Here is a 20388-nt window from a genome sequence, read left to right as displayed (position 1 = left end):
CAAGCCTACACAGACCTTGGCTACATCTGTGTGTTCCCGAAAATAAGACAGGGTTTTATTTTCTTTTGACCCCCAAAATAAGCACTTGGACTTATTTTTGGGGGGAGGTCTTATTATTTTTGAAGTGCAGGAGGTGATGAGCATGGTCACCTCCTGGCTGCTGCTGTGTTGCAATATTTTTTGGGAGGGCTTATTTTCAGGGGAGGGCTTATTTCAGCACATGCGTGCAAAAGCCCAATTGGGCTTATTATCCTGGGAGGTCTTATTTTCACAGGGTGTGTCTTTCAATTACTTAAATTTAAAAGAACTTCTCCCACATGGATGTTTGAGGACCACAGTTAGTTGAAAGAAGACATATGGAAGTCTTCTGCAATTTTGTACCCTCCAGCCCAAAGGACAATGATATGTTGGGGAAGTATGACATAGTCAGAGAAACCAAGTAGAATTCCAGGATTAAAGTGATGGATGAACTTCTTTCTACAACTCTCCTGTCAGGCCTGCATTTATATTCCTTTTAGAATTTTGGCCTGCCACACTTTCTCTTATTTCATTATGCTGTTTCATTAGTATAGTCGATGGGAGGGGGGAATAGACAGGAGTGAGATTGTGGAATGTATTGTTTTTCATTCTTTACTAGAAGCCAAGGTCATCCTTTGTCTCCACACCAGTACACCTGACCGGAAGCAGCTGGGTGTGGATGCCAGCGTGGAAGAAGAAAATTGGACCATGTGATGGATTGTGGGTGTGGGGACAAGATCATGAACTTTTAACTGGGTGGAATTCTGATGTCATTTCCAGAATTGGGATTAACACAGATGTGCTAAGATGTCTGCTTTATTAAATTGGAACTTTAAGGATAGTTTTGCCTTGGACTCTGATTTAATTCTACACAATACTTGGAACGCTGACACTTCTCTTCAAATTGCCTGAGGGGCAAACAAGGACAAACCAAACTAAGATAAACCAGTAATTGTCCCTGCCTTTGACAACCTGAACCACTACAACGCGTTCTTCAACAGAGCAATTTCCATTAGCTAGACTTCTAAGGTAAAGGTAAAGGTTTCCCTTGCACATATGTGCTAGTCATTCCCAACTCTAGGGGGCGGTACTCATCTCCATTTCAAAGCCGAAGAGCCAGACATCTCTGTGGCTGGCATGACTAAACACCGAAGGCGCACAGAACACTGTTACCTTCCCACCAAAGGTGGTTCCTATTTTCCTACTTGCATTTTTACATGCTTTCGAACTGCAAGGTTGGCAGAAGCTGGGACAAGTAATGGGAGCTCATGCCGTTATACGGCGCTAGGGATTCGAACCGCCGAACTGCCGACCTTTCCGATCGACAAGCTCAGCATCTTAGCCACTGAGCCACCGCGTCTCCCCAGGCTTCTAGACAAGGCCAATTGTTGTTATGTTATGAAGAGAGAAGATCTGGTGAAACGTCCAGAATTTTATTACCAATTATCATTTTAATCGTTATTCATGACTTCATCGGCTTTTGTACATTACTTTTTTTTCTCTGATTATTTTTACCCAGAGGATAACAAGTGGATGTTGATAAACTTGCACAGTTCTGGAGCATCGGCCATATACTGGCGCATGCCCATGCATTCGTACATGAAAAGAAAACATGCTCACCTCAACGCAAACATGGCCCAACTATGTTTTTAAATTATGCAAACCCACATTTCTTTAAAGACTGGGCTTCAACAAGACAGGATGAGATGATAGAGGGAGTGAAATGTCATTGAAGTGGGAGGGAGGAAGGAAAGAAGGAAGCTCTTTTCAATCAAGTGGCTAACAGCAAAAGGCACTTGAACAAGATGGACACCGTCAAATCTTTCGTTCTCTTAAAAGAAGACCTACTTTGCATGATTGAAAGCATCAATCTCTTCCAGCAAGATGCTGTCGTTCAGAGAAAAAGCTTTCGTCTTCGCCAGGATCTTAAGCACCATTCCGGCTTCGGAGCCCACAAAGATGACAGTGTAGTTTTGATATGGGCCAGCTGAATGATCCACAGCTATTGTGGTCAACCGATACCTGTTGAGATCAAGATACCTCTCGTCATGACTGCTCTCGGCACCCTGACATCTTGTGTCGCTTTGCAAGGATGATGGGATTTTCACAGAGAGCTTTGTGAGGATGGTGAGGAGTAGATTCTATCGAGGGCAGTGTTCTCTGCACATGCGCAGACTGGGAATAGGCTCCAGCTGTTCCTCTGCCTCACTGATGTCTGACTCTGAAGACAGCTGATAACTGGCATCTGGCTCTGGACCCCTCTCTGCCTCCGACACAGAGCCCTCATCAGAGCCTTCCCCAGACTCCAGGACTGTCCCATGTTCCTCCCCAACCTCCTCACAGTCCGAATCTGCAGTCACAACTTTCTTTAAGGAAGGCCGCTCTCCACAAGCTTGTTTTCCATAACTTTGAAAGAGAAGCATCCCAGCTTTTGCCAATGGTGTGTGACTAGGCTGCATTTTCATAGCAGCAACCACAACATTAATCAAATAAAGGTTCCTCGTCATGGATACAGCATATTTTATATGCGGGAAAGAAGGAAAAAACAACATGCTCAATAACTATAAAATCCCATTCTTCATGGCACCTGCATTAATCAGCCTTCCCTTGTTGTACAATCCTGGTGAGAAAGAGGAAGGTGAGCAGTTGGGTTTGTATCAGGGGTGGGTTCCTGTCAGTTCTAACCTCTACTATAGAAGAGGTTCCATAAATCTACAGTGCCGTTTAGAACCGGTTCCAGCTCCCTCCCCCCACCAGTCCGCACATCATCAAGATGAAGAGCGAGAGGAGGAATTCTGGGAGTTGAAGTCCACAAGTCTTAAAGCTTTCAAGTTTGAACACCCCTGGGGGTTTTTTTCTAAAGAGTTTAGGGGTGCAAGGGTCTTGTAACTTGACAGATTTAAGACTTGCGTGCTTCAATGCCGAAGTTCCTGAGCCAACATGACTGGAGGAGGAATTCTGGGAGTTGAAGTCCACAAGTCTTAAAGCTTTCAAGTTTGAACACCCCTGGAGTTTTTTTTCCCCTAAAGGGTTAGGGGTGCAAGGGTCTTGTAATTTGACAGCTTTAAGACATGCATGCTGAGTTTCTGAGCCAACATTTTGGTTGCTAAGCAAGAGCGTTGTTAAGTGAGTTTCACCACATTTTATAAGTTGGCCATGCCACCCAGTCACATGGCTGGCAAGCCACTCCCATCTGGTCACATGGCTGGCAAGCCACTCCCACCCAGCCACATGGCCAGCAAGCCATTCCTACAAAGCAGGCCACACCTACAGAAGAGGTTCTAAAAATTTTTGAAACCCATCACTGGTTTGTATGTACCTGTTTTTAAACTTATTTATAAATTTCATTCATTTTCCAAAGAACAATAATGACACATTATCCAGCACATAATGTTGAATGATGAATACACCTGAAAACATCTACCTACCTACCTACCTACTCCCTTTCTCTCCCTACCTACCTTTCTCTCCCTACCTACCTGTTTTTTCTCTCTCTAGTCCTCTATCTACCAACCTACCTACTCTCTCTCTCTCCCTACCTATCTACTGTATTTCTCTCTCTCGCTCTTTCTCTCTTTCTCCCTTTATCTACCTACCTACTTACCTACCTGCTCTCGCTCTCTCCCTATCTACCTACTGTATTTCTCTCTCTTTCTCTCCCTCTATCTACCTACCTACTTTTTTAAAAAAATTGCCTCTTCAAAACCTTGGTGCGTCTTATACTCCAGTGAGTCTTATACTCTGAAAAATACGCTAGTCCAGTTGCAGTGGCTAAACCTTCAAACAACTCTAACTGGACAGTTGGGAATTTTCGGCAACAAATTGCAACACGCTTTGTGGAGGAAGCCTCTGAGGTTGGTGTAGCAGGAGAGTCAGTACGTTCCAGGGCCTTTCTGCCTAACTGACTTGTTGATGACGCTCTTTGGATGAGCAGCGAAGGGCTCCGTGCCTTCTGTCATTACGCTGGGAGCTGGATTCCTGTTTCAGAACTGTTGCTCCTTGGCCCGGCGTCCCAGCCGTGCCTCTTACCTGACTCGCGTCTTTGTGAACCACGGCTCCTCGATGACGGACGGGATGGCGGAGTCCATCAAAGGATGGGACTTGATGAAAGAAAGCGTTTCATCTGGGAAATCAATGGAGGTTTTGTAAGCCTCTGCCGGGCTGTGTTTTGCACAGGAACCAGGTCTGAAAGGAAAGCAATGTTTTTTTTTTTTTAAAAAAAAAGAGAGTAAAAATAGCACCACCACCCAAAAGAAAAAAAAGGCCGAAGGGGAGAACCATAAATTCAGGAGCCGAAGAAAACCTGCTGCCCTAGAATCATTTTTAGAAAGGAGTTGAGCAAGACGCTGGAGGAAATCTTCGCTGGAACTCAAATTCCTTTGAGGCAATTTCTGCTGGATTTGCCCATATTTGGCTGAGTAGTTGGCAATGTTAGTTACTAGTGTTATGGTTATTCAGCCATTGCCCCAACCAGTTGTGCGAATGAGACGATCGTGTTAAATCATAATATAGTTACCATATTTTTTCGGAGTATAAGACGCACCCTTTTCCCCACAGAAAAGAGGGTGAAAATCTGGGTGTGTCTTATACAGTGAATACACACACCTCTCTCACCTCCAAGGTCTCTTCCAACTTTTGTTATTCTGGGCTTCTGGTTCTCTGTCTGCACTCAAGTTAAAGTGTTCTGCCTATCCAAGATGTGGATCGTGAAGAGAAGGACCAGGACAGACATGATAGTAGTCTTCCATTTGAGAGGCTCCCAAACTCCCTCTCACCCCCCCGCAAAAGTCCTCAATTTGTTCTACAATTGAGAACAGAATTTCCATTGCTAAGCAAGGTGATTAAGTGAGTCACACTTAACAGAATAACAGAGTTGGAAGGGACCCCTAGAAAGAGTGCAGAGAAGAGCAACCAGGATGATGAGGGGACTGGAAGCTAAAACATACAATGAACGGTTGCAGGAACTGGGCGTGGCTAGTCTAGTGAAGAGAAGAACCAGGGGAGACATGATCGCAGTCTTCCATTATTTGAGGGGCTGCCACCGAGAGGAAGGGGTCAAACTGTTTTCCAAAGCACCTGAAGGCCAGACAAGGAATAATGGATGGGAACCGAACAAGGAGAGATTCAACCTAGAAATAAGGAGGAACTTCCTGACAGTGAGAACAATCAACCAACAGAATAGAAGTTGCCTTCCGAAGTTGTGGGAGCTTCATCACTGGAGGCTTTCAAGAAGAGATTGGACTGCCATTTGAAGCTTTCAAGAAGAGATTGGACTGTCATTTGAAGCTTTCAAGAAGAGACTTGACTGCCATTTGTCAGAAATGGTGTAGGGTCTCCTGCTTGGGCAGGGGGTTGGACTAGATGATCTACAAGGTCCCTTCCAACACTGTTAATGTGTCCAAGTTGAATTCCTACTGCCGGACCAAAATTTTCCAGTGTTGGGTAGTTGTGACACTGTAGGATTCCAGGTGAACTTCAAGCCGCGGAGCAAAGTTATCTGCTCAACGCAAAGCCCTGGAGGTACCATATCGCAGTCTCTAAAGGTGAGGCTGATGCCTTGATAAGCGGCTTTGAGATAACTGTGCAAGGGTGCAGTTCTGCGCCACCAAAACACCTTCGAATCAAATCAGGCCAGCGAAGCTTTGCACAGCGCACGTACACAAATATTTTACCTTGGCCGTGGCACTTTGTCTTCAGGCACAGCTGTCCAAACAGAATCTGGGGTTTTCTGCTCTTTAAATCTCCCTTTGAAGACTTTCTCAATGTCTTCCATGTTGAAAGCGCAAACGGCAGAGCCGGGGATGCTGCCAAAGACACACAAAAGAGGCTGTCAGAAAAAAAAAAAGCTGGCCGGTGCGGTTAGCGCCAACAGTGAATGGCAGGACTTCCCTTTTTTATTTTTATTTTAAATATATTTTTTATTATTTACGTATAAGTGTATCGAACACAGTGTGACCGTCCTTGCGTTTCATCTGCCATAGGAACCAAAGTACAAGACAAATAACATATATACTATTTACACATTTCTCTGGTTTTGGAGTCCATCTGTATTAATACATTGTATAGTCTCTTTATATGCATTAAGCTTTGATCTCTTATTTGTTTAAATAAATTATCCTCGACTTGCATAAAACCAATTTTTTGATCTGTTTTCCACCTGGCCTATAGCTGCCCATACTGGAACCATGTTTGAATTACCTTTTCCTCTTTTAATTCCTCCAAGGATTTTAGTTGTAATACACCCCTTTCTAGGGTAAGAAGCTGTCTGTAAGTAGTTATATCCTGTTTTTGTACTATGTTCATATTTTCTATTGCATGTCTAGGAATTGCCCATATGGGTATCTTATCATTTAATTTGTATTGATATTTTTTCCAGACCCGCAGTAAAGCATTCCTTAAAATATGACTTTTAAAATTCTTGTCCACTTTTTTGTTATATAGCAGGTAAGCATGCCAACCATATACCAGATCATGCCCCTCGATATTAAGTATTCTATCATTTGTTAAGTTAATCCAATCACTAATTACAGATAAAGCTACTGCGTCGTAGTATAGTTTTAAATTGGGTAATTTCAAACCTCCCCTCTCACGGGCATCTTGCATTATTTTTAGTTTTACTCTCGGCTTCTTCCCTGCCCATACAAATTTATTAATACCCTTCTGCCATTCTAACTAATACCTAACAGGAAAAAATTCTGGCTTGAAATCTGTACGTTGCCCAACCCTTTTTTCTAGGGACATCTGAATTTGTAACCAAAATCTCCTCGCTTTTTTTTTTTACAGGTCCACCACATGTGGTGGTATGTGCCTGGTGATTGTTTACATTTCCAACATTTTGGGGATGTGTTCCTAAACACCGCCAATCTTGCCGGGGAAAGATGCCACCTGTAGAACATTTTATAAAGATTCCCTTTGTATGACGTGGCTAATGTCAATTGCTGATTTCTTTCGCAGGCAGGACTTCCCGTTATGATGTAGAGTTAGATAGATAGATAGATACTTTATTTGTATGCCGCCCTTTTCCCTGAGGGGACTCAGGGCGGCTCACAATTCAGGGGGTGGGAGGACAAACAAGTTACAAACACAAAAACAATACATCATTAAAAGAGCACAACAGTCATACTATTCGAGTTGTGCCCTTCTCACCTGTTCAGCTGCGTGGTGAAAACACCAACCACAGTAGGGACGCCATTGATTTCAATGATGTCTGTGATGGACTGCAGCACATCGAAGTAGAAGAACGAATCCCCAGGCACTGAGCAGTTGAGGCGTGCCTTCAGGAAGGACGTCCAGTGTTTTTCCAACACTCTCTGAGAGCCTCCCATGTCATTTTTGCAGATGCGAGCCACGCGGGAATAGACAGCCTGAAGGAGAACAACAACAACAACCACAATCACAAAAGCCTTGGCTAAGACAGGCAAGTCAAGGAGGTGGTATCTAACACCACGTAAATTAAATCAAATAGATGGTAAATATTCAAATATTTGTTGGAGGTGCAAGAAAGAGTTTGGAACCTATAGACACGTGTGGTGGGATTGTGACAGGGCACAAAAAATATGGGACATGCATTTGACAAATGCATATAAAGAGACTATATAATGTATTAATAGAAATGGATTCGGAAACAGAATTAGTTAAAGACTGTATGATAAAGTGGGCACAAAATTTTGAAGAACCAATAATGTTGGATACATGGGGAAAGATATGGGTAAGAAATGTAAAATTCACGCAAGCCCAAAATCTGAGAGAGAACTTTTATAAGATGTTTTATAGATGGCATTTAGATCCTAAAAAACTGGCTTGCATGTATCCAAATTTACAACCTAAATGCTAGAAATGTGATTGTGTTGATGCTACATATTACCATACATGGTGGACTTGTAAAAAGGTTAAAGCATTTTGGATAAAAATATGGTGGATTATGCAAAATGTTTTTTTTAAAAAGGATAACGTTTACCCCTCAGTTATTCCTGTTAGGTATAATTACTGACTGTACAGTTATAGAGACTAACTTGATTTTGCATTTAATAACGGCAGCAAGACTGTTGGTGGCGCAATACTGGAAGAAGGAAGATTTGCCTAAAAGTAACAAACCTAGCAGAGATGGCTAAAATATCAGCATATCTCAAGGACCACTCAAATGAGAGATTTAAACTGGAGTGGAGAAGATGGATTGACTATACTCAAAATAAATATGGGACTAAGAAATTCCAGATAGTTTATGACTGAAGAAGCAAGGAATGATATAATCTGTTTAGAGTTAGCCTAGCAAAGAGGAGTTAAAGCTCAAATGAAAGATGATACTAAGTTTCTTTAAGTTTAGTTTAGAATATCTTTGTTAAATTAGATTAGAGGGAGTAGGATTTTGGACTGTATTGTTTTTCATTCTTTGCTAGAAGCCAAGGTCATCCTTTGTCTCCACACCAGTACACCTGACTGGAAGAAGCTGGGCATGGATGCCAGCGTGGAAGAAGGAGATTGGACCATGTGATGGATTGTGGGTGTGGGGACAAGATCATGAACTTTTAACTGGGCGGGATTCTGATGTAATTTCCAGAGTTGGGATCCCCACAGCTATGTGCCAACATGCCTGCTTTATTAAATTGGAACTTTAAGCATAGTTTTGCCTTCGACTCTGATTTAATTCTACATGGTATTTGGAACGCTGACACAATGTTCTACTTGTCAATGACTGCTTCAGCTTCAACCACAACAACACATGAGCACCCAATAGATACAAACTTAAGGTCGATTGCAGAAAATATGATTTCAGCAACAGTGGTCAATGCCTGGAATGTGTTACCCAACTCAGTGATTTCTTCCCAAAGAAGTTGTGGGGGTTCAGAACTTTAACCATAGACTGTCTACTGTTGACCTCACTCCATTCCTTAGAGGTCTGTAAGGGGCGTGCATATACACACCAATGAGCCTACCATCCCTGTCCTTATACACTCTTGACAAAACAAACAGATAAATAAAAAATAAATAAATAAATTTGAGACTGGTTTGGAAAAAAACCACATGAAATCCATACCATCCCACAAAAAATCCTATGTTTGAACCAAGTCAGATGGGAATTGGTTTGATTGGATTTAAACAACACAGCCAAAAGGTGAACAGAGGCCGATGCAAGCATTTTGTATCGACCCATCATCATTGCAATAACACGGTTAAAATCAGCCTCAAATATAAGATCTAGCAAGAGCATTAATGAAGCCAATTAATTAGTTAATCCTGATTCAGGTTTGGAAAACCGAAGAATCTTCTTGGATGAAAAGCAAAATGTCTTCAAAGGAAAGAAAAAAAACCCAAGGAAGTTCAGTTCCCCTTTGGGAAAAAAATCACATTTGGGATTTGATTTGGATTGGGTCAGGAGTAATTCACCCACCCTTTCTGTCTATCACTTTGTAGATGAGATTGATTTTAGAGCGTTTATGCTGGAGGGTATCACAGTGTCCTTGGCTTTAGAGTGGAATTCCAGCCACATTCCAACAAGTTGATGGGGCCCGAGATAAACATGATATTTCTTTTAATTCTAATTCATTGTATTTACCCCCTTTTGACCTATTCAAGATTACAAAATTGCCAACAATTTTTTGGAGAGGCTCTAAGGGCCCAATGAAGGTTTTTTTGGGTGTGACACATATACCCTTGAGACACAGATGCTTTCAAGCTTCACTTACAAAACTCTGTCCTATTCTGAACACAGAGAAATAAAATCCAGAGTCAACGGTTGCGATGGATAAACAAACATACAAATAAACTAACTAGAAAATCAAAGAAGCAAGGCTAGACTGTAGATTAGCAACCTGGTAGCATCCAGACAAAATATTCTTGAGTTTTTATATACATAGGCATCCCCAGCTGTTTCCCCAGTTTATGGGGAAACAGGTGGTTAAGGAAGTAAACCAAGGGTTGTATATTTTTTGTTGTTGTTATCATTCAAGGCAAAGGTAAAATACAAAATTCCCCCCCAAAAGACAAAAAACCCAAAACAATGAAAAGGAAAAAGGAAAAAATGGTGCATCACAACCCCCCTCCACAACAACAACACATACTGTATACATCTATTATCCCCAGAGGTTGTATTCAGCCGGTTCTGTCCGGTTCTGGCAAACCGGTAGTAGAAATTCTGAGTGGTTCGGAGAGCTGGCAAATACCACCTGTGGCTGGCCCCGCCCCCCCCATTTCAGGACTCCCCACTCATCCCGTTTTGGCTCCTATCCCCCTAATTGAACACTGATTAATACATTGGGAACCAATGCTGTAGCAATCTATCATTTTTTGGGGGGTGAGAAAATAATGATGTTTGGATCTCGGTCTTTCCTGCCTCCATGTTAAGACGGACTCAGAATGATTCTCTTTAGTTGAACAAAGTTTGGGGCTTTTAAAGTTTTGAGGTGTCCACACATAGAGACAAGCCAGGTGAGACCCCCAACAGCGACGTGCAGAGAAGGAAGAGGGAGGGAAGAGGCAATAAAGGGACAAAATAGCAAGAATAATGGCCTCAGAGCAAGGAGATTTACATCTCTAACTCCGCTCAGCCATGCAACTCACCTTGATTGTTCTCCACATTATATTCTGCTGGTAATTGAAAAAAAAAACACCTAGTAAAGATGGAACTGTTTTGGAGGGATTTAGGGGACATAACGGATGGGATCTGTTTTGATTTGGGTCGGTTAGATTGTTATGATTATTTTATGAGGTTTTGTACTTAAGTCTTGATTGCCACATTTTTATTATGGCTTTTATGCCTTGCGAAGTTAACCGCCCAGAGTCTGCTCTGATGAGATTATAAGAATATAAAAATAAATAGAGAAGGCCGTGATGAGAGGGAGAAAGGAGGTTTGTTCACGCTGCCCTGAGCTCTGAAGACGAGGGCCGCCATAAAAACGGACGACGTTTGAGACAACAAGGAAGGCAAGTGTCATGTACTGTGCTGAAGACTCTCAATTTACGATAAAATGCAGTCGCCCGAAAGGATCTCCTGGGCCAAGCTACTTCTCTGGAAGAGGACTAACTTTTCCAAATTACCAAACAAAGCAGTAGCGGCATGAATGAAAGAGTGGGGTCCGTATTCAAAGTTCAATTTAAAGAGAGAGAAACAAATCACCAAAAGTTGAATGCTAGGATCATGTACATCTGTCTTTTGGTTTTAGAGCAACCTGCACTGATCACAAAAGGTTTCTCTTTTGGCTTAATTTCAAGCAAGGGTAATGTAAAGCAAGGGTGTCAAACTCGATTTCATTGAGGGCCACATCAGAGTTGTGTTTGACCTCAGGGAGGGCGGGATGGGTGTGGCCAGGGTGGGTGTGGTCAATTCGACGTCACATGTCGGGGGCACCTGTGGTGGCCCGAGTACTCTGCCAGCAAAAACAGGCTCCCGAGCTCCGTTTTCGGCTGCAGTGGCCTCCTGCAGCCCTCTGCCAATGAATAGCAATAGCAATAGCAGTTAGACTTATATAGCAATAGCAATAGCAGTTAGACTTATATACCGCTTCATAGGGCTTTCAGCCCTCTCTAAGCGGTTGATAGAGTCAGCTTATTGCCCCCACAGTCTGGGTTCTCATTTTTACCCACCTCGGAAGGATGGAAGGCTGAGTCAACCTTGAGCTGGTGAGATTTGAACTGCCGAACTGCAGCTTAGCAGTCAGCTGAAGTGGCTGCAGTACTGCACTCTAACCACTGCGCCACCTCGGCTCCTCAATGAAAGTAGACCTACGTTTTTGCTGGCAGAAGCACAGCGGGCTGGTCCTTTGCTGTTTCCAGGGCCACCCCGCTGGCCAGATCTAAGCTCCTCCCCCCCCCCCAGGGCCGGATCCAGCCTGCGGGCCTTGAGTTTGACACCCCTGTTGGTCCACCTGATATAAGAACTATTTACGCTCTCTTCCATAATAAAATATAACTGAACGTGAGGTCTTGGTTTGAGAACAAAGCAGCACAACGAAGAGAGACAAATGGGAAAGGAAGAGGGACATTCCCCAGCCTTCTTCAGCCAGCCAAAGTATGAAAATACCACCCTCGTAGAAACAAATCAAACAAATAGAGGACGGCCCACGCCTTTGTAAGCCTCTTGTTTTCGCCCTCAAGAAATCAACTATGAGACTCTTATCGTACGTAACAGGCATTTAGTCTTACCTTGCCTAAATTGTTATGTTCCACAGCAATCTCTCGAAAGAAGAAATAAACAAAGTTCCCGTATTCGATGGCGTGAAGGAAATGGGGCTCTGAAAGGCACAAGGGGAAGGGGAGCAGTCAAACCATTTTGCTCACGGACAGTTAAAAAAAAAACAGATGTTGAAATATTCTGATTAAATCCACTACTGATCTTAGAAAGGATGGTGATGTTTCTTCAGTATCTTCTTGGCTGGGTTCCTTCCTTCTTCCTCCCTCCCTCCTTCCTCCTTTATCAATTTTCCTTCCTTCCTTCCCTGTCTCCCTCCTTTCCCTCCTTCCCCCTTTATCCATTTTCCTTCCTTCCATCTCTCTCTCCCTTCTTTCGACCCTCCCTCCCTTCCCTTCTTCCTTCCTTCCCCCTTTATCCATTTTACTTCCCTCCCTCCCTCCCTTCTTTCTTCCCTTCTCCCTCCCTCCCTCCCCCACAGGAAAAACTGTAAACATAATTGGTTTTAACATCACCAACTTTAAAATGAGTGTTTTACTTAATTTACGCAATGTGATGGTGCTTGTTAATTTTGTTTACTTGTGTTTTTCATTTTTTTTGCTTCTTTTTCCTACTTTAAATTACTCATTATATCTAAGAGAAGGGAAAGAGACAGGACTGCCCTGTAAGCCTTTAAATAGGCTAATTTATAATATAATCTCCTTCCTTCCACAACACTCTAAACTCAGGAAAATATAGCAGTGGTGGAATTCAGCCGGTTCGCACCTAGCCGGGAGAACTGGTTGTTAACTTTCTAAGGAGTTTGGAGAACCGGTTGTTGGAAGAAATTTCCTTTTGTTTTTTCCCCACTTGACAGGGCTAATCCTGTAAGAAAGGCAGGAGATAATCAGCATCTGCTAGTCCTAATGGTTAGGGCTATCCTTCAGAACCAGAGATAGAACATCATGCTGTACTGGTGCTGGAAAATGAGTTTTCGGTATCACAATTGTCTGGTGGCTTCCTAGAGTCCCATCAAGTCTTGTGTGAACTGACCAAGCCTTCAGCTAGTTTCAGGAAGGAAACATCCTGGTGTTGTTTCTAGCCTCATCTTGATTGCCCTGCCTACAGAAACTGCCTCTCTGGTTAACCCTTATCACATTGCAACAGCTAAGACGAAGCGCCCATCAACATGAGTGACGTTGAGTTGGCCACGCCCAGGAAGTCACATGACCACTGAGCCCCGCCTACCCAGGTGGTCATTAGGGCAGAGAACCGGTTGTTAAATTATTTAAATCCCACCGCTGAAATATAGCTAGAGCAGAAGGTAAAAGCACACACTGCCTTGCAAGTTTCTTGTTACTACAGCCTTAATAACGTGTAGTTATAGTTTTCCTCTGGAGTTAATTCTTGATCTGGGGTACCTAGTAGGCCTGACACTACAGAGCGGGTGGAGAAAGTTACATGCCTAGATTCACTTTCCATCATTTCTGGAAATGGTTGGAAAAAGTCCTTAGATGAACTTTGGTCATCTCCTGTCAGATGACGAATAGCCTATATTTAGCTCATGGGACTAATGGAATCAGGAACCGAGAATCCAATTATTGGTTTATCTAATCTACTGCGCTGTTTTGCTTGGTTCAGTAAAAGGACTTTTCCTGCAAATCTGGTACCCAAAAGCAATTTTTACGGGGAATGAAAGGGACTGTAGCAGGCATTTGGGGGATGCAAGTCATCTATTTGGGGATTAATCGTCTGCCATTGTCTAATTGGCACACAGGAAACTCAAGGCATAGGATTTGCGATTCTTTGTATCTCCTCGGGCAAACCATGGAAATGTTCAGGAAGTTAGGAGGTATTTCTTCATTTGGAAGTAGGGAACTTGATAGGCTCCCAATTTAGAAGGTGTCAAAAGTGAATGAAAAAATAACTTCTGGAGGAGGAGATAATCAGCATCTGCTAGTCCTAATGGTTAGGGCTATCCTTCAGAACCAGAGATAGAACATCATGCTGTACTGGTGCTGGAAAATGAGTTTTCGGTATCACAATTGTCCGGTGGCTTCCCAGAGTCCCATCAACTCTTGTGTGAACTGACCAAGCCTTCAGCTAGTTTCAGTAGGACTCTTCCTATTTGCTAGAGCCTTTCTGATAGCACAAACACCGTTGTGTTGATGCTTCAAAAGATGTGGATGCCAAGAGCTTCGCTGTGGTTATTCAAAGCACTTTAGGGCATCCAGATGTTCTGACCCAGCCTTGGCAGAAGCAAAAAAACAGACTCCTTGTCACGAAAATCCCCTCTTTATTTACCTCTTGTGAATTAATTGCATTCACCCACCAAAAAGTCCAGGCAATAGTCCTTCAAAGTGTTAACTGCAGCAACAGCCAAAAGGCTGTGAATTAAGTTCTGGCAAGCAGTCTTTGTGGCACGAAACACAATGAGCAAAATCTCCAGAAATACGAACGGTTGTCTCCTATGACAATTGCTCCCCTTTCCTTTTCTTTATTCCCCAGCCAGGGAGGGGCCATTCAGCGTCCATGTGTGCCTTGCTTCCCGAGTTGACTCCTTGTCCTCCGTTGTTCACCTCTCCTAACTGCTCTCTGCATATGTGCATCTGGAACAGTCCCCAACTGTTCTTCTTCCTCACTCATCTCAGCTTCCAAAGGCAGCTGCCTCTCCAGTGGCTGGGAAATGCTGGACGGCCCTGGCTCTCTTTCTGTGTCCGATGCTGAGCATTCATCAGAACCTTCCCCAGGCTCCAGAACTGGTCCGAGCTTCCTCCCCAACTTCCTCATTGCCTGAGTCTGCCACCAGCTCCGCTGGCAGCTGGCGGAGCACAACGGTTCCACCACAAAACCGCGTTCGACTAAAGCGCGCTCGACGAAACCGCGTAGCTGACGTCATCACAGCACAACGAAAAAAGCACGCTGTAAACGCTAAAGCTAAAATTAACCCCTAAACCTAAACCTAACCCCCCTAAACCTAATCCTAAACCTAAACCTAACCCTTAACCTAACCCTAAACCTAACCCTAAACCTAACCCTTAACCTAACGCTAAACCTAATCCTAACCCTAAACCTAACCCTAACCCTTAACCTAACCCTAAACCTAACCCTAAACCTAACCCTAACCCTAAACCTTACCTTAACTTGAATCGGCTTGCTTTCAAAGCGCTATTTAAAGCGCCCTTTTTTCCCCGCGGTCGCTGTTGTCGCCCTGCTGATGACGTCAGCGACGCGGTTTAATCGGGCGCGCTTTAGTGGAGCGCGGTTTTGTCATGCCACGGAGCACAACACCTACTAGAGATGAAGTCAAGTTCCAGTGAAACTGTTAAGACTCTTAACGCCAGCCTAATGGACTGTAAAAAGACCCCCGAAGAATTGGGCTGTAGCTCCATGGTCTTCGTTACTACGGCTTCATTCATTTGCTGAGTTGATTGGTTGGAGGATGAGAATGGCTTTATTCTTGGGCCACATTGGGGGAAAAAAAGTAGGCTTCCTACTTTGGATTGTACTACGTTGAAAGTTTGGAGCAAAAAAAGCTTGGGCATAAATATTGCAGCTGGTGGATCTTTCATGTCAGTGCACCAAGACATTGGGGCTGGCGAGAAAAATGCTGAGCGTCAGACATGCTAAAAAATAAAATAAAATATTGCTCTCGTGGAGAAAAAATGCGCATTCCGTTGATTTACTATGTTTTCGGCATTATACAAGACTAATAGAACGATCCTGTGCAGGTTTGATTAAGAGATTTATTCCTACTGAATATACAGGAGCTTCCAGATAACTGTATATAGAAATTGTGGCTGCTGTCATTTCAAAATAAATTATTATTTTTTGAGTTCCAGCTCTGATGGGTTTTAATGCAAGGTATAATTTTGAAGATGTTTAAATCTGCAATTAACATTTTTTTTAAAGGCAGGGCGGGGTGGGAGGGGAGAATAAAAGAAATTTGCTAATGTACCATAATGGATTAAGTACTTCCATTGCAGGGAGTCCTTGACTTATGACCAACACTGAGCCCAAAATTTCTGTTGGTAAGCAAGACGGTTGTTAAGGGACTTTTGCTCCAATTGACACTTTTCTTGTCACAGTTATTAAGCGAATCACTGCAATTATTGAGTTAGCGACTCTGTTGTTAACTGGCTCCTGCATTGGCTTTGCTTATCAGAAGATCAAAAATGGGGATCACATCACCCCAGGATACTGCAACCGTCCTACATACATGCCAGTTGCCAAGATTCTGAATTTTGATCAAGTGACCATGGGGGATGCTGCCACAATTGTAAGCAATAGTGGGATTCAAAAAAAATTTAATACCGGTTCTGTGGACGTGGCTTGGTGGGCGTGACAGGGTACTGTATACTATAAAATCTCCATTCCCTCCTCACTCCAGGGGAAGGTTACTGCAAAATCCCCATTCTCTCCCCATTCCAGGGGAAGGATACTGTAAAACCCCATTCCCTCCTCACTCCAGGGGAAGGATACTGCAAAATCTCCATTCCATCCCCACTCCAGGGGAAGGATACTGCAAAATCTCCATTCCGTCCCCACTCCAGGGGAATGATACTGTAAAATCCCCATTCCCTCTCCACTCCAGGGGAAGGATACTGTAAAATCTCCATTCCCTCTCCACTCCAGGAGAAGGATGCTGTAAAATCCCCATTCCATCCCCACTCCAGGGGAAGGATACTGCAAAATCTCCATTCCCTCTCCACTCCAGGGGAAGGATACTGGAAAATCTCCATTCCCTCCCCACTCCAGGGGAAGGATACTGCAAAATCTCCATTCCCTTCCCACTCCAGGGGAAGGATACTGCAAAATCTCCAGTCCCTCCCCACTCCAGGGGAAGGATACTGGAAAATCTCCATTCCCTCCCCACTCCAGGGGAAGGATACTGCAAAATCTCCATTCCCTTCCCACTCCAGGGGAAGGATACTGTAAAATCCCCATTCCCTCCCCACTCCAGGGGAAGGATACTGTAAAATCCCCATTCCCTCCCAATCAGCTGGAACTTGGAAGGCAGAGAATAGATGGAGGCATGGCCAGGGATGGGTTGTTACCGGTATTACTGCCAGTTCGATGCAAAAAAAAAATTACATTTCTGCAATGGAGATTGTTCTGTGCATGCAATAAACAAAAATCAAGATGGCGCCACAGAGAATAGAATTGGTTCGGGTGTGTGGGCGCCGAAACGGTGCGTGGGCAGTAGAACCGGTCCAAAATGGTAGGAACCCACCTCTAGGCGGGGCCAATCAGAGGTGGTATTTACCCATTCTCCAAACTTCTTAAAATTTCCGCTACCGGTTCTCCAGAACTGGCCAGAACCTGCTGAATACCACCTCTGGTTGTGTGAAAAACGGTCATGTCACATTTTTTGTATTGTTTCTGTGACTGTAGCTGTTTTGAAAAATAGTCACTAAGCAAATGATTTACCTGTAATCAAGAGTTCCTAAAGTGCTCAGTCGCAGATCAGGATGGCCTATAGATCACCAACCTTTCGGATCTCAGGGACCACTAAATTCATAATTTTAAATCCCGCAGAGCACTAATTTGTATTTGTTTAAAAAAAAGATAAATAGTATTTGGTGCAATATCAAAAATGCAAAGGATTTTTCTGCGAAGCACCAACATTTTCTCACGGACCGCCAGTTGGGGACCGCTGCTGTAGAAGTTTCTGCGTCTAGCATCTCAAAGTGGAGACTCTCAGATTTAGCGAGAGAAGACAACTCTACAGAATCTAAAATCCTTATTTGTACCCACTGGCTCCATTTCAACTGAGTAAATAAAAACAGTCGATCATTACGGGACTAACTTCCACTGAACTGTGCAAGCCTTCTCATCTCCGGAGAGAAGTTTGGAAGTTGTGAGTGTTTGGAAAACTACAGCTGAGCATTGAGCATTTCTGCACCAGTGGTTTATAGCACCACCCAGCCATAGCTCTGAGAATAAAAAGCTGTTTGGGTTATATCACCACAGAGATGGCTGGATAATGCAAGGACTGCTAATTGCTGAAATGCTAATTACATCTGAACCCAGTTACCCAAAGCCAGCCAACTTGGATCATTATAAACCTGGCTTCTTTCCACTAAATATAGTGAAGACTGGATAGTAGCTGGCAACAGATTTCCTCAACCTGGCACCCTACAGGAGTGTTGGAGGTCAATTCCATGGTAGGGTGATCAACAGTCAACTCTCCCAACCAGTGGCTCTTTTCAACCATGGATGTGTGGATTTCAGTGGTGGGATTCAATTTATTTTTACTACCAGTTCTGTGGGCGTGGCTTGGTGGGTGTGGCATGGCTTGGTGGGCATGGCAGGAGAAGGATACTGTAAAACCCCCATTTCCTCCTGCTCAGCTAGGACTCGGGAGGCAGAGACCAGATGGAGGTGGAGCCAGTCAGAGGTGGTATTTACCGGTTCTCCAAACTACTCAAAATTTCCATTACCGGTTCTCCAGAGCTGGTCAGAACCTGCGGAATACCACCTCTGGTGGACTTCAATTCCCACAATTCCCCAACCAACATGCCAGCAATTGGATTGTACTGCATTTGGATTGTTCCCCAGCATACTGGCTTGGGAATTCTAGGAGTTGAAGTCCACATATCTTCACGTTGCCAAGATTGAAAACCATGCTCTAAACAGCAATTCTTTGGGAATGAGAGTCTACGAATTTGAAGACCTCCAAAACTGGAAAAGGGTGAGCACTTAAGAGTTGACCCACAAATCAATATTCTTATTTACTTAATCCACATCCTATTGTTTTTGGCCAAACGTTTTTCAAGTTGGCTAACAATGAAGCAATACGAGTCTCCGCAACTTAACTGTATTTTTAGCCTCCCTCTTAAAAAAAAAAAATCTTGCAGAAGAAGATGGGAGGGATGGGAAGAGGTAACATTAAAAAAAGAAAATCAATATCTCCCTATAAAAAGTATGCAAAGGCTATGACAGTGTTAGAAATTTACAATTCCCTAGAATCCAGAAGCTAAACTCCAAAGCACAGTTCTTTTGTTTTAGTTTTTAAAGTCATAGAAAACCTAAGCGCAAATCCATTTGGAGCACAATTCAAACATGGAAATGAAGAAATGAAACTCCAGCTGTTGAAAACCTTCGTTTCAGCAAGGTAAAGGTAAAGGTTCCTCTCGCACATATGTGCTAGTCGTTCCCGACTCTAGGGGGCAGTGCTCATCTCCATTTCAAAGCTGAAGAGCCAGCGCTGTCCGCAGACATCTCCGTGGTCATGTGGCCGGCATGACTAAATGCCAAAGGCGCATGGAACGCTGTTACCTTCCCACCAAAAGTGGTCCCTATTTTTCTACTTGCATTTTTTACATGCTTTTGAACTGCTAGGTTGGCAGAAGCTGGGACAAGTACCGGGAGCTCACTCCGTTACGGGGCACTAGGGATTCGAACGGCCAAACTGTCGACCTTTCTGATCGACAAGCTCAGAGTCTTAGCCACTGAGTCACCGCGTCCCTTGACAGTATCACAGTATTAGAGATTTACAATTCCCCAGAATCCAGAAACAAAACTCCAAAGCACAGTTGCTTTGATTCATTTTCTAAAGTCCCGGAATACAAATGAAAACCTTAGCGCAAATCCATTAGGAGCACAATTCAAATATAGAAATGAAGAAACGAAACTCCAGCTGTTGAAAGCCTTAGTTGCAGCAAAGAAATCGCCTAAAATGCCAGCATCTCTGCCTGCTGGTCGGAGGGAAGCAGAGAGAGGAAATTAGAATAGCTGTTCTTGGCAGGCTGGCTGAGAGCTGTTGATTGCTAAGTGGCCCACAAGAGGTGGGGAGAACCCAGACTTTTAGGAGGTTGGGGGGGGGTGAAAGAGCAAACATACCTCCCTATTTTATTAACCCAAAAAGCATGCTTTCAAATGAGGATGCCTGCGAACAATGGACTAAAATTCAGATATTCAGAATGGTGGAAAATCATGGCGCTCTGGAAACGCGTACTTCAATTCTCTTCATTTTGGGGAGGGAAAAAAAGGCTATGGGGAGAGGGGGAGAGGGAAGAGGAAAATTGCAGGTCGCGATTCAACTTTCAACAGAAGTACCTTTTATCCACTTGGAATCATATTTTATTGTTCGCAAGGCCGACCCGTCTCCCATGCTCCGGTAAATAACGGCATCGCTAGCCAAGAAATCCGCAACGGTGGCAGAATAGAGCTTGCCATCTAGAAAAAGAAAATCAGAAAGAGCGTTTCGGTGGCAATAGGGATGCCGCCTTCTTCTGTTACGGCGTCGTTCCTGCCACATCTTC

The 20388-nt window shown here is 43.6% G+C and overlaps 1 protein-coding gene across 6 annotated transcripts in view; it reads right to left on the bottom strand.

Moving 5' to 3' along the window:
* Positions 1–20388, bottom strand: part of SEMA6D (semaphorin 6D) — a 90384-nt gene that overhangs the window by 15663 nt on the left and 54333 nt on the right. For all 6 annotated transcript variants that reach the window (XM_032233606.1, XM_032233609.1, XM_032233611.1 and 3 more), the window contains exons 9-14: positions 20183–20302; positions 12157–12245; positions 7165–7382; positions 5691–5822; positions 4048–4203; positions 1867–2040 (exon numbers count right to left, since the gene is read on the bottom strand). In XM_032233606.1, coding sequence (XP_032089497.1) covers positions 1867–2040; positions 4048–4203; positions 5691–5822; positions 7165–7382; positions 12157–12245; positions 20183–20302 — 889 coding nt within the window. The remainder of the gene's footprint in view (positions 1–1866; positions 2041–4047; positions 4204–5690; positions 5823–7164; positions 7383–12156; positions 12246–20182; positions 20303–20388) is intronic.

Source organism: Thamnophis elegans, chromosome 16 (assembly GCF_009769535.1).
Source record: "Thamnophis elegans isolate rThaEle1 chromosome 16, rThaEle1.pri, whole genome shotgun sequence".
NCBI lineage: Eukaryota > Metazoa > Chordata > Lepidosauria > Squamata > Colubridae > Thamnophis > Thamnophis elegans.
This window is presented reverse-complemented; position numbering and strand designations above follow the sequence as displayed.